At 40.3% G+C, this 14,129-nt stretch overlaps 1 protein-coding gene across 2 annotated transcripts in view; it reads left to right on the forward strand.

Moving 5' to 3' along the window:
- The window catches only part of LOC143983561 (inactive dipeptidyl peptidase 10-like), a 322,327-nt gene that overhangs the window by 208,092 nt on the left and 100,106 nt on the right, over positions 1-14,129 (forward strand). For both annotated transcript variants that reach the window (XM_077483372.1, XM_077483371.1), the window contains exons 12-13: positions 8,659-8,697; positions 10,240-10,338. In XM_077483372.1, coding sequence (XP_077339498.1) covers positions 8,659-8,697; positions 10,240-10,338 — 138 coding nt within the window. The remainder of the gene's footprint in view (positions 1-8,658; positions 8,698-10,239; positions 10,339-14,129) is intronic.

Raw genomic sequence — 14,129 nt, forward strand, 5'->3', positions numbered from 1 at the left:
ACAGGCATACTATAGACACCCCCCAGGTACATAATTTAAAGGAATATTACACTTTTATTGTTTCACTTTAATCATTATTAAAATCGCTGCTCCTGAAAAAACGGCAGTTTTTAAAACTTTTTTTTGCATTGATCCATGTCCCCTGGGGCAGGACCCGGGTCCCCAAACACTTTTTAGGACAGTAACTTGCATATTAGCCTTTAAAATTAGCACTTTAGATTTCTCCCATAGACTTGTATAGGGGGTTCCGGCTTTTTGAATTTGCCGCGAACAGCCCAAATTGTTTACTGTTCGCTGAACAGGCGAACAGGCAATGTTCGAGTCGAACATGAGTTTGACTCGAACTCGAAGCTCATCCCTAATGTATACATTGTATGTGTTCATGTTTTTAACTATTTGATTTTATGGATTTTGTAACAATAAAAAATGATATATTTTTAATTGTTGCATTGTGTTTGCACCTAAAAGTCCATCTTAGTTTTTTTTTAATTTTTGATGACACCATTAGGATGTTGGTGCCTCTAGCGGTCCTGTATTTGTTATACTCCTACACCTACTTGTCTTCAGCTGTGACCATGCTTCTCTCTTTGCAGGACACAATATCAGCTGACAGATTTGCTTGTTAACAAACCCATGGGATTATTATGATAGGTGTCATAGTGATCATATAATAGCAAACCACATTGATTGGTTCTTAATTGTGAGTGCAATTCAGCTGGCAACAGGACCTAAGAACATTAATCTACAGATTGAGAGCCATTTGGTTCTAACTGCTAATGAATAACATACCCTAATTATAATAATACAATTATACATTTCATTGAGTTGGATGATGATATTACATAAATTTACAATTCAGCATCAGCCCAATCCCATCAAGAAGCCTTGTGACCACAGACATATCACATGCTTTAAACCCATGAATTAGTGGTCAGATGGCATGTGTCACATATCCATCAGTTTTGACTAACAGAGCAGTAGTTGTTTAAACAGTAAATTAGAATTCTAACCTTGTCTGATGCTGGTAAAATAATTCTACCTCTTATGCACTAATACAGATGACTTAATAAATATACATATTAGTAATTACAAAGTTGTTACCATATTTGAAAGCAAGTCAGAAGATGAATGAATGCACACTGTTGTTGAATGAATGGATATCTGTGTCTTGTTAAAATGAGTGATTACTAAAAAAAGCATTTAGCCAGCAGATTACTAATAAAGATTAGTAAATCTAATCTCTGCACTGTTGCATGCACATCCCTTGTGTTACTAACATATTCAAATTTGTAAAAATAACCAGGGTTACAATGAAACACTGTAACTTTGATGGATTGAAACTGTAGTTGGTTTAGACCAGTCTTCCCGTATTTCTCAAAGCTGTGCAGGTCAATTGAACAAGCAGCTAAATCACATTGCACAGACCCATATAACTCCTTATATGCATATATTGGGTTGAATGCAAAACGTGTACTTCACTTGGCCATGAGAATAGTTTGGGAAACATTTGCATAGGTTATACAAGCACACATGCGCTGTGTGCAGATTAAAAGATTGCGGTGTGTGCCACAATTTTCTTTACTGGAAATATATCAATGTTCAACAGAGAGCCACTATTAAAAGTGTATTCCCCCTTAAGTTTTGAAATATGGGAAGAATAAAGTTATTGCACAGTATACAAATTCGGTAAACACTGAAACAAAACAGGAGCACATGTTTCAATGTATAAATGACAAAAACCTATTTAGCATACACTATATTACCAAAAGTATTGGGATGTCTGCACATGAACTTTAATGGCATCCCAGTCTTAGTCTGTTGGGTTCAATATTGAAGTTTGTAGCTATAACAGCCTCAACTCTTCTGGGAAGGCTGTCCACAAGGTTTAGGAGTTTGTCCATGGGAATGTGTTATTCCGCATACACACGATCGGAATTCTCGTCGGAAAAAGCTCTGATGGTTTTCCCATCAGAATTCTGATGGAATTTCGCTCAAACTGCCTTGCCTACACACGGTCACACCAAATTCCGCTGGCCAATAACACCGCAACATACAACACGTTCGACGGCACTATAAAAGGGAAGTTTAATTCTTCGGAGCATGCGTCAAATTCTTTCCGAGCATGCCTCGCAATTTTGCGTGCCGGAATTGCATATACATGATCGAATAATCCGAAAGGTTTTCCGCCTGAAAAATTAAGAACAGGCTCTCATTCTAAAGACCGTCAGAAATGGCGACAGAAAAAGACTGATGGTCATACACACGGAAAATCCGATGAAAAGCTCCCAACGGACTGTTTCCATCGGAAATTCCGCCCGTGTGTACACGGCATAAGAGTGAGCTGTGTGTGTAAGGGGGACACGGTGTTCAGTGTCCTGAGGAGCTTAGTCTATTTAATTCCCAGTGATAGGACTTTGCTTGGACTTTCCACCAAAGGAAGATCAAGTTCCTCAAGTTTACTATAGGCTCAAAGTTCTATAGAAGATAAGTGTCCTTCTATTTATACATAGGAGTATATATTTGGAGTATCCTACGCAATCCCATCCAAGTTACCCAAAAAGAAAAAAAAGAAAAGAAAACCCCTGGACTGTTCATTGAGCCAAAGAGTGACTGTGACTGTGGGCCAGGCTGCAGGGCAGCTATTAGGGGAAGGACCCTGGGTAATCTACTAAGCAGCTCCTTTGGGGGTAGCACTACAAAAATATAAAATATTCTCTGCACTCATTTAAATGCGTTTAACAAAATCTGCAGATTCTTTTCATAGTGGCACAAGTTCATGTTGGCAATTTCTACTGACTTGCATTTAGAAATGTTTTGTGTGTAACACTCCTACCTGCATAGCCTACAATGTACACAAGCACAGTTAATGCACACAGTCTTACTTGTTAGTTTAATCAGCTGTTTAAGAAGGCCTTCTGCCAATGGGTGATGCCTGCTTTAGAGTGCTTCTGCAGTTCCTGTGGATGTATTGCACTCATTTTTATTTCAGCCACCAACCTTTTCTTTGTTTCTCACCTTTGGGAGTATGCACCAAGGCCCTGACCTTGGTGCATTCCTAACTTCAATTCCTGTCACTAGATTCATTTCTGATGCCCAGTTTGACTGATCTTCTGGAACTGACCATTGACTTGTCTTCTGACCCTACCTCAACTTGGTACTGTATCTGTCTATCTGGTTCTGAGCTGTGGCTTTTCTCTGACTATGCTTTGCCTAACCCTGCTTCAGTTTACACAGATTCAGATATGACAATCTGGCTAAATAGGCTAAAGACCCCCTCGAAGTACATCAAAACAATAAATTTTGAGGAAAGGTTGCTGTTATGATTGATAAGCACTGCATAATCGGTTATTGCTTTTAAATGTTTGGCGTCTAATTGTTTTTGTGCCCATATTCTCCATGGCTTCTTGTGGTTGTAGTACTTGCATTCACACTGAATCTGTTGTTTTCTCCCTGTCATATGGTGGTTTTGTGCCTGTAATTCCCTTGTTGCCTAGCTGGTTTTGTGACCATATTCTTCCTGGCCTCTTATTGTTTTTGTGCCCATATTCCACTATAAATCCAATAGTTATTGTGCCCATATGCTTTTAACCAATTTTCTCCGGTCATTTAGTGGTTTTCACTGCTATATTAATCCAGACATCAAGTATATAGGTGTAATAACTAATATGGGATGTCATAGTAGGTTGGTATAATTTATAATATGGTATAATACATAATAGGATTTTTATAACAGCTTGCCTGTAAAATCCTTTTCTTTGAAGTACATCAGGGGACACAAAGCCATAGTAATTACTATGGGGGTTATAGGCCACCTTCAGTTGATGGACACTGGCACACCCTAAACAGGATGTTGCCTCCCTATATAAACCCTGGCACTACTGGGAGTACCTCAGTTATTCTATCAAAGCAATACACATGTTTACCAGTAAGAGCAGAGGGACCTCTGTGTCCCATGATGTACTTCAAAGAAAAGGATTTTACAGGTAAGCTGTTATAGAAATCCTATTTTCTTAATCGTACATCACGGGACACAGAGCCATAATAATTACTATGCGGAATTTCCCAGAGCAATGCTAACTGAGGGGAGGGAGACACAACAAAAATAGGACAACATGAGATCAGAGGACTAATACTGCTGCCTGCAGCACACTGCACCCAAAGGTGGCATCCTCATGTCTTTTTTCATCCACCTGATAGAATCTGGTAAATGTATAGACTGAAGACCAATTGGTGACCTTGGAGATTTGAGCCATGGAGGCTTGACGATGCACTGTCCACGAGGCACTAACAGCCCTAGAGGAGTGTGCTTTGAACTGAGAGGGTGGAATCTACCACTTTAAACCATAAGCTAGAATGATTACTTGTCGAATCCATTTAGAAATAGTAGATTTCGATGCTGCCTGTCCTCTTTTAGGACCTTCAGGCAACACAATCAAAACATCAGTTTTTCTAATCTGAGCAGCCTTTAAGTAGACCTTGACTGCTCTCACCACATCAAGAAAATGTAGTGATTTTTCTTCTATAGAACAGGATTCTGGAAAAAAAATTAAGGTAGAACAATATCCTGGTTTAGATAAAAACCTGACACTGCCTTCGGTAGAAAGTTAGGATGAGGACACAATACTTCCTTATCCATGTGAATAATAATATGGCTCTTTACAAGAAATATCAGCCAAATCTGATACCCTTCTTGCTGAAGATATGATTACCAGAAAAACTAGTTTCCTTATCAAAAGGATTTTCCCCTTTGCATATGTTTGTCTTATCGGCTCAAAAGGGCTGTTTTTGTAATGCCAACAAAACTAAATTCAAGTCCCAAGGGTTCAGGGGTGACTTAACCGAGGGATTAAGCCACGTTACCCCCTGAATAAAACTACGAACCAAAGAATGCGAAGCAAGTGGTCATTGAAACAATACTGATAAGGTCGTGACCTGGCCTTTGAAAGTACTCAGGGTCAGCTTCATTTCTAACCCCATCTGCAGAAAGTCAAGGATTCTACCTATGACATACTTCCTGGGGTACCAACCCCTGGATTCAACCCAGGAGACATATGCCTTCCAGATTCTATAATATGTGATTCTGGAGGCCAACTTCCTTGCATTAACCAAGGTAGATACCACTGAACTTGACAGCCCACGTTTCTTCAGAATGTGGGTCTCAATAGCCAAACCGTTAAATTTAGTGTTTGTGAGGTAGGATGGAATACCGGACCTTGCGAGAGAAGGTCTGGATGTGGTGGTAGGGTCCATGGGACCCCTACCGCCATCCTTATGATCTCTGCATACCAAGATCTCCTGGGCCATGCTGGGGGCCACAAGAATCACAGACTTCCCTTCCTGCTTGATCCTACGAAGAATTCGTGGACGCAGGCAGAATAGGAGGGAATGCATAAATCAGTGAAAACTGATTCCACAGGAACACCAAGGCATCTGTTCCGCATGCTAGCGGATCCTTTGTTCTTGACACAAAGTTGTTTGATTTCTTTGTTGAACCTGGACGCAAACAGATCTATGTCTGGGATCCCCCATCTTTGACATATTGACAGGAAGATATCGGGGTGAAAGAACCATTCTCTCGGGAACAACTGCTGGCGACTCAAGTAGTCCGCCTGCAAATTTTCTACTCTATTCTATTCTATTATATTGCCGATAGACAACGTACATTGTTTTCAGCCCAAGATAGGATATGATTCACCTGTTCCTCAGTTGGAGGGTCATGGGTAATGCAAGGGAACCTGTCACATTTTGTCCCAAACTGGGATGCGATTAAAGCTGCTAATCTTTTTTCCAATCCTATCATGGCTGAGGAAAAATAAATTTTTAGACAGGGGCTGCAGTGTTGAAAACAGTTGCAAACATTTCATGGCCCTGATGCTCACTCTGACCAGGCACCCCCTTTCAGGGGAGGATGCCATTCTAGAGATGAGTAGGCTTTCCAGATCTTGTGGGAGACTCTTTTAGCCCTTTTTTGGGGGTGTTTCAACCCCCCTTCTGACCACAGCCCGATGCACAAACGCAGAGGTACTACCAGAAGAAATCGCATCCACTGCTTGAGCCATAGTCCAGCAACTGTCGCTGCTATTAATGCTCAGCCTGCTGCTTTTAGTAAATGTGCCAAGGGAATGCCTGTGTCACCAACCTCTTACATGCTCCTATTTGCTCTTGTGTCCCTCCGACATCTGGAGCCAGCAAAAATTGAGCTTTTAAATATACTCCCACGCTGGACATTGCTGCATGCCAATGCCACGCTAAGCCCGGCCTTTTCTATCACATCGCGCCCCCCCCTTTTCAAAAGAGGGTTTTCCTGCGCGATCGCGGGCTTCCAATCCGACGGGATTGGTGTGTGTGTGTGGGGGAGGGGGGTGGCGAGGAGGAGACCTGTGACAAGCCGCCGTGCAGGGGCAGTGAAAAAAATAGAGAGGCAAGCCAATCGTTTTGGCTTCCCCCTATCCAGGGAAAGGGGGATAGCTTTGTCCAGGTGGGGGGTGTTTAGCGGAAAGAAACCCCCCCCCAATCTTACCAGAGGTCTGAGCTGCTCGCTGGAGGGAGCGTGATCTTTGAGGAAAGCATGACAAGGTACGTGCTCTATACAGCCCCCAGTGGTGACTCTTAGGCATGACAACATTTACTTTTTTTTAAAGGAGACATTTCGTAAGAAAATTTTAAAATTCCTTAGAAACCTCCACTTACCTTTCCAGCCACAGAGATTTCTGTGGTAAAACCAACAGACCTAATCTTCACCCCTCATGGTGGGCTCCATTACAAAACCTTCAGGAACCAGGGACCCTTGGGGAACACACACTCCTGGACCCGTAAAGCACCCCGCCATTAAAAACATGGCTGAAAACACCAAAGCACTGGATCCCAGGGTCCAGCTCTCTAAAAAGAGAAGCGTTAGGGGCTAAACCTTGTTTCTTTTGCCACAAGACCATTCAATTCGGCCTGAAAAGACACTTTGAATGGATCCGGCTGCATAGCTATCCCCAGCAAGGATTGCTCCAGTGGAGCTCAGCACAGCACATCTTTACTCGTGACCAACACCTTAGACACTGGCGAAAAAACTGAAGTACTCCCAGTAGTGGGAGGGGTTATATAGGGAGGCAACTTCCTGTTTAGGGTGTGCTGGTGTCCATCACCTGAAGGTGGCCTCTAACCCACATAGTAATTACTATGGCTCTGTGTCCTGTAATGTACGATTAAGAAAATTCATTTAATAGCCCCTGAGGCATCACCTTCCCAAAGGTTAAAAAATCAGACTCTGGTTACGATCCCATCTGTTCAAAGCAGTGTGGAAGGAGGGAGATATTTTTTTTTTTTTTGTTTCGGCCATTGGAAAGTAGAAAACCTGAACTGGGACACAGTAAACTCATATTATTTGTTTTGTTTAAAATGTTACTAAACCCAGGACCTTGCATCACTATATCTGGTCTCCCACAGTGCACAGAACATGGAAATGCAATTATTTTAGTAAATATAAATTGCTAAATACCTTTTCTCATTGGGGAGAGTAAAACAAGGGGAGGATAAAAGAAGACAAGATCAAAAAGCCTTTTTATACAATGCAGGGGATTAACCCCTTAGGTTCCAGTGAGTAAAGCATACGTTACTGCATATACAGTCTGATTGTACTGTTGGAGGTTTAGTAACACTTTAAGAGTAATATAGAAAAATTTTACCAAAGGTGGGGGGGTATTTCGTAGTACAATAGAATGGATAAGGGATCCTTCACCAATTCCCAGGGAAAAAATTGCAGCTTGCTTGTTTTCGAAGGGGATCAGACATGTTGGCACAAGGGTAAACCCTCCCATGTCTGTGCCTTTTCTTAAACATCCCGCTAAAGCATCCCCAATGCTGGCTATTGTGGCTGATATCAGTATGACATTGGGCCTTTAGACCCATTACCTGCTTTCCATGGGGATCTCATTCCTGATGTGAGAGACTAGTTTATTAGATAAAGTGGGCATGTATTTTTATATTCAATATTTTTAACAGTTTGCAACCTGACAGAACCACTGTTGGTCCTTTTTGATATTACCTATTTACATGCTTGGAGCAGGTGAAAACCTAAAGCACCTGAATTTAGCATGTTCACCTGGTGAAAAATCATTCTGAAATATGATTATAAAGTTTGATATACAACTTTAGCTTCTGATGTGTACTAATGCAGATTGATGTATCCACAGTAAAGTCCTGTGCACTTTTTGAGTCTCGGCTAGCATCTGAATATTGGCTTTAACTAAATGTGAGCTTTTGACCTTGGGATAATGTTAGAATGAGTAGAATTCTGGCCTTTTAAGCAAGTCTCTCTTTATTATTAATGTATATACAAGGGTAAAAAACGAAAACATATACAAAACCCAGTGTATAATACATAGTATAGTAGCAGTAGCATTCATTCTGAAAACTCTATCCATAATGACTATTTTTGTAATAAGGCACTAAGATCACCGCCATCTTCAGTATATGATTCTTATATCACCCTTCTCACAGGACAGTGCAGCATTGGCTCCAACAGAACCCTCATAATTTCTATCAAGAGCTATTCCATTATTATCAGACCCATCAATACATCAATTATTTCCATGGACACCTGTAGTCACATTCATTCTCATTTCCCATCATCCAAGATATTAATGATATTGCTTATTGTGTGTTTAGAAGCACAGAGCCTCAGCGGATATGTGGATCAATACCCAGGTAAAAAAAAATATGTATATTTTTTTCTTTTCTTTTTTTTTTTAAGTACTATAGAGCTAAAAATTAAAAACAAAACATTAACAAAAACAAAAATCAGCTTTATGTTTAACCAATTTTATTAGCAAATAATACATATGTATAATAATACATATGTCTATAAAACAGAGGCAAAACAGATTGAAACAATTCTGAATTATGACACACGACATGTGATACAAACTGAAAGGTAATGTTATATAACAGTATTGAAGCATGTATAGAAGGTATATTATCAAAACCTGTTCAGGAGACTTAAAGCAATTAAACCATGTCATATATCCTGTCTACTGAACAGGAAAAGGTATTTAAAAATAATAAATAAGGAGCATCCGGCCCAACCTATACAATGTAAAATATGGTCTTGTAGGTGATACCCAATATGGTCAAACCTTTAGCGAGGACATAATAAGAATATTAAGAAAGAGGCAAGTTAGAGAATAGAAGGGAAAAAAAGGGGGGTGGCGAGAAGGGGGGATGCCACTGGGAGGTTAACAAGAGCAAGTAAGGTTTCACATTTTTGAAGAGATAAATGGGTCAAACTCTGAAGAGTAAGGCCTTTAATCTCAAGGTTCTGTCCTATGGCTATGGCGAGGTGTTCCACAATGAGAATGTACAACAGAGGGGAGAGAGAGCAACCTTGACGGGTGCCATTATTTATCCAAATAGGATTCGAAAGGAGGCCATTAGTAGGGATCCTCGCCGAAGGGCAGCTATAGAGGGCTAAAATCTTTGCCAGAAGGCTAGGGCCGATCCTTATCTGCTAAAGTCTGTGTTGAAGAAACAACCAGTGCACCCAGTCAAATGCCTTTTTGGCATCAACCGATAGTAGACAGGCCAGGATTCCACACTTATGAGCATGTCCCATTAATGTTATTGTTTTAAAGATATTATTCCTAGTTTCTCTGTTAGGCGTGAAACCCACTTGGTCAAGATGGATCAAATTGGGGCTCAAAGGCATAAGTCGGTTAGCTATGGCTTTAGAATACATCCAAATATCTATGTTCGTCAGGGATATAGGCTCGTAACTACCACAAGAGGCAGATTCTTTACCCGGCTTTGGCAATACAGTGATGTGGGCCTCAAAAGCTTGTCTCGGAAAAGGGAAATTGCCATCTATTGTATTAAATGTTTTGGTCAGTATCGGGGTGAGGGGGTCATTAACGCATTTTGAAAACGGGCCATATACCGATCAGGCCCTGGACTTTTTTTATTCTGAAGGGAAGAGAGAACTACCGCAATCTCTTCTTCTGTAAAGGGTTGTTCTAATTCTTGCACTGTCGAGGGAGGGATGGTAGATAAGGCTGTCCTAGCGATGTAGTCCGCTATGGTAGATGTGTGGTCTTCCAAAGTCACATTAGAGGGACAAATAGGCAGATTGTACAGGCCACCATAGAAAGAACGGAGCCAACTATTATTTAGGGTGACTTTTGGTGACATTTGTTTGACACAGAAATTCCAGGTTATTTGGATAGCACATTTCTTGATTCTACCTTTGCCCTGCAGGCCATTCCTGTGTTCTCCACTGATAACATCTTCCTCTTGGTGCCAGAAAAGCCGGGTGGACAAGGGGAACATATCCATGTCGCTATGTTATCCACACAGGTAATTTAGATTTGCAACGTCTGATTCAAAAACTGTATCCTAATCATCCACAATAAGGAAGAAAATGTTAATATATACATATACAGCACAAAAGTTGTATTTAATATTTTATTAGCAAAATTTATTTATTGAAAAACTCTACTTGCTGGCATATTTACCTATAGTTTAAACACTGGATGGCACACAATAGCAGATAAGCTCATATGCTTACTAATCACATGGGAATTCCTGCTTTGTCAGAGTCACATGGTCAATGACGAAATGCATAACAATGTTATCATGCATATCTGGAAGGGGAGGAACTGGTTATAATACAGAGCTATCATGAACAGAAATGCAGCACTAATAGTACCAAAACAGAAATAACAAATATATGAATGAAAACAGTATATGAAAGGAGCAGGGTCGCTCATGTGAACCATAAGAGATAATTCTTAATTGCACAACAAGGTCCAAGAATAAAGTCCAAAAATAATAATAATAAATCTTCCTCCGTGTTCCATGCAAAAGACACAGCCAGGGAAGGGAAATAGCATGTGAGAAAAAGATCCCATCCTGAACCCAATGTGAGTCACACAAACTGCTTAACAGATGTAAATGTCCACTGAGTTACAGGTGGTCAGACAGGGTGCAAGGAAGTAGGTCTCAAACCAAACAGGCTTCATCCACCTTGACTGTTTTCGGCAAGGCTCAAAAATAAAAGCAAAACGCCTCCATAGTGTATTATGATAACACCAGTTTAATAATGAACAAAGTAATGCATTTACAGGAATCCAGAGATAAAACGCCATGTGTAAAAAATCGTCATGTCTTGCCGTGTCCCTACGGGCATCTCTCCAGGTGCACTCGTATACTGACCAATCAGGATTAGGTCACATAATGACATCACCGTCGTAGGCTCCACACTATGCGTTTTGTCACAAAATATGTCATCTGGGGATGGGCCGGTATAATACAGAGTTGCCAATCTGAAATCCCCTTAAGGGGGCAACATACCTTTATATTTATCATTGTTATGCACCAAATCTAGTGCCCACGTTGAAGTGAGTGTATATTTATTACTTTTAGTAAAGGATACTTTTAATGTAAACAGTATCGCCATGATATTTTTTTTTTTTTTGAGCCAAACATTTAAGCCCTCTATAGGAAGGAGGGAGATGAACTGAATCAGATTTTGAAAACACGTTTTCCCCGGAAGTAAACAGCGCCATTTTCAAAAATGAAAAGCATCGATCTTGGGACCCCAGATCTCTCCATAAAGTGTACCTGTCACAAGTGATGCTTACATTTCTTGTGACAGCAATAAAAGTGGTAAAAAACAATTATAATGCAATAGCATTAAAATAAAAATAAATAAATAGTTGAAAAAAATCTAAAAATTTAAAGTGTCCCCGCAAACCCTCTCGTAGGTCCTGCATGCATATAAACAGCGATCATACTACACATGTGAGGTATCGCCACAAACGTCAGATCATGGGTGGTGATTGTAGCACTAGACCTGTGTAAATTTAAAGTGGTAACCTGTAAAGGCTTTTAAAGCTTCGCCTATGGATAGTAAAAAATTTGGTGGTTTGTCACCATTGCAAAGGCGTGCACTATTTTAAGGCTTAATGTACACGGGACCTTTTTACAAACTCTCCTGAATGATTTAACTTGACAGATGGTAACCCACGTTTAAAACGTCCGTTTTGCCACGTTTACATGCTGTGTTTACCCTTGTTTAGCCGCGTTTGCGTTTAGAAGCGTTTGAAAAAAAAACTATTTTGTTATTATTATTTTTTCAAAATAGCCAAAAATGAAAACGCCTGTAAACAAAATACGGCTAAATGCAAGTTACTACGTCTAGCCATGTTCAGAAACATTTAGCGCTTGAAATGCCTCTAAACTCAGCGTCTAAACAAATTTTTTTGCCTTCCAAAAAAGGCCTCTAAACTCAACTGCCTAAATTGTCATTAAACGACCTGTGTACATGTACACATAAGATAACATTGGATGAGTTCAGGGGAAGCTGAAAAACAATAGCCAACTGCCTCTGAACATCCGTTTACCAGTAGCAGTGTACATGAGGCCTAAAGCCTGACATGTTTGGTATCTATCTGGGCGTAACATCCTCTTTTATATTTAAAAGAAACGAGGTTAAGTAAAAACCACTGCACAAATACCGTGTGACATAAAAAATTGCAATACCCACCAATTTATTCTCTAGTGCAGCCTTTCTCAACCTTTTCAACACAGAGGAACCCTTGAAATAGTTCTCCGGTCTTGAGGAACCCCTGCTAAAAATTTGAAATCTATTACTCATGATACATTAGAGTGATTGTCAGTAAGAGGAATGGTCCTTACACTTGTGGTCATTGGGAAGAATTACCTCCTTATAGATAGCTAAAAAGATCAATGGTGTCAGTGGGAACTTATCTGAGAGGCACAAATTGCCCAATGCTGAAGGAACCCCTAGCAACCTCTGGAGGAACCCTGGTTGAGAATCACTGCTCTAGGGTCTCTGCTTTAAAAAAAAAATCTATAATGCTTGGACATTCTATGAAATTTACAAGTAAAAAAATACTGATTGTTACATGTAAACAAAAGGTGCCAGAAAAGACCTGAAGCTAAAGTGGTTAAAACACTTTGGACTTCTGTCATTGAATGCATCTGTACCGTGTGTCATTCTGAATAATAGAAAAAATGTACACTGGTCACACACGATTACACATGTGGACTATTTTTGTTTTTCAATATTTTTTTATAATTTTCATGTTTTTATATATATAATGGTGTATCGATAACACGTGTTATAGAGTTAGATTGTGCAGCATTTTCAGAAAGCAAAATTCTATATTGAGGTGTGGTAACACATATAAATGCAGGCTGCAACTACATACATTCACAAAGAGGTTTTTATTGGTAATTGATCAATGGAGTTTTTTTTTGTTATCACTGATGCTTAGGGGAATGGGTCTGATGTAATGCAGAGTGATGTTGTGAAAGGTTACATTCTCTCTTGTGCTGTCAAGCGGAGGGTACATCATCATCCAGTGCAGATGTGAGCATGCTTCAGCCCAATAAATACAATTTAGGACTGAGATGCCTTGCAATTTTGCATACTTTTAAAGGGTGTTACGACGGAAAAAAGGTCAGAACATGCTGGCCTAATAAATGTTTTTTTTGTTACACCACAGGAAACAAAGGGAACTAGCGTTCCTTGTTTGCTCATGTACAGGGCCACTGTTAGAAATCATGGGGCCCCATACAGCCTACCTGATGGGGCCCCCTTGACCCCACCCACAACCCACCCTGGCTCCGCCCACAATCCCGCCCCTTGTTCCGCCCCTGCCTCCACGCTGTCAGGGTAGGGTGTCTGGAGGCAGGAGCTGGAACATGTAACATTTACAGTGCCCAACCAATCATAACTGCATCTGAATGGGAGAGATTTCAGTGTTTTGACATCTGTGCCCATTCAGTTTGTGTCTTCATTACCACTGACTTGTATCCATTTACATCAGGCTACCTCAGATCTGTCACATTTAGGTCTGGAAAAATAGAAAAGAATATTCTTTTCCATTTTTTTTTCCCCACCTGAATGGACACGGTGGAAGGTGGATCTAAATGCACACAAGTCAGATCATACCTATAAACCTACATGGAGCTTTCAATCAGGTCTGCATGAAAAAGGACCTAATTGCAAGCTTGGGTGAAAGGTTATCAAAAGGGAATGGTTTGGGGGTGGTAAAAATGCAGCTTGGCTGTGTGTTTTTACTGTCCCTTCCCCCCATCATATGTGTAAAAGTAGCATC

This window comes from Lithobates pipiens, unplaced genomic scaffold, assembly GCF_037356315.1.
Source record: "Lithobates pipiens isolate NorthernLeopardFrog02 unplaced genomic scaffold, aLitPip1_a1.2 Scaffold_16, whole genome shotgun sequence".
Classification (NCBI taxonomy): Eukaryota; Metazoa; Chordata; class Amphibia; order Anura; family Ranidae; genus Lithobates; species Lithobates pipiens.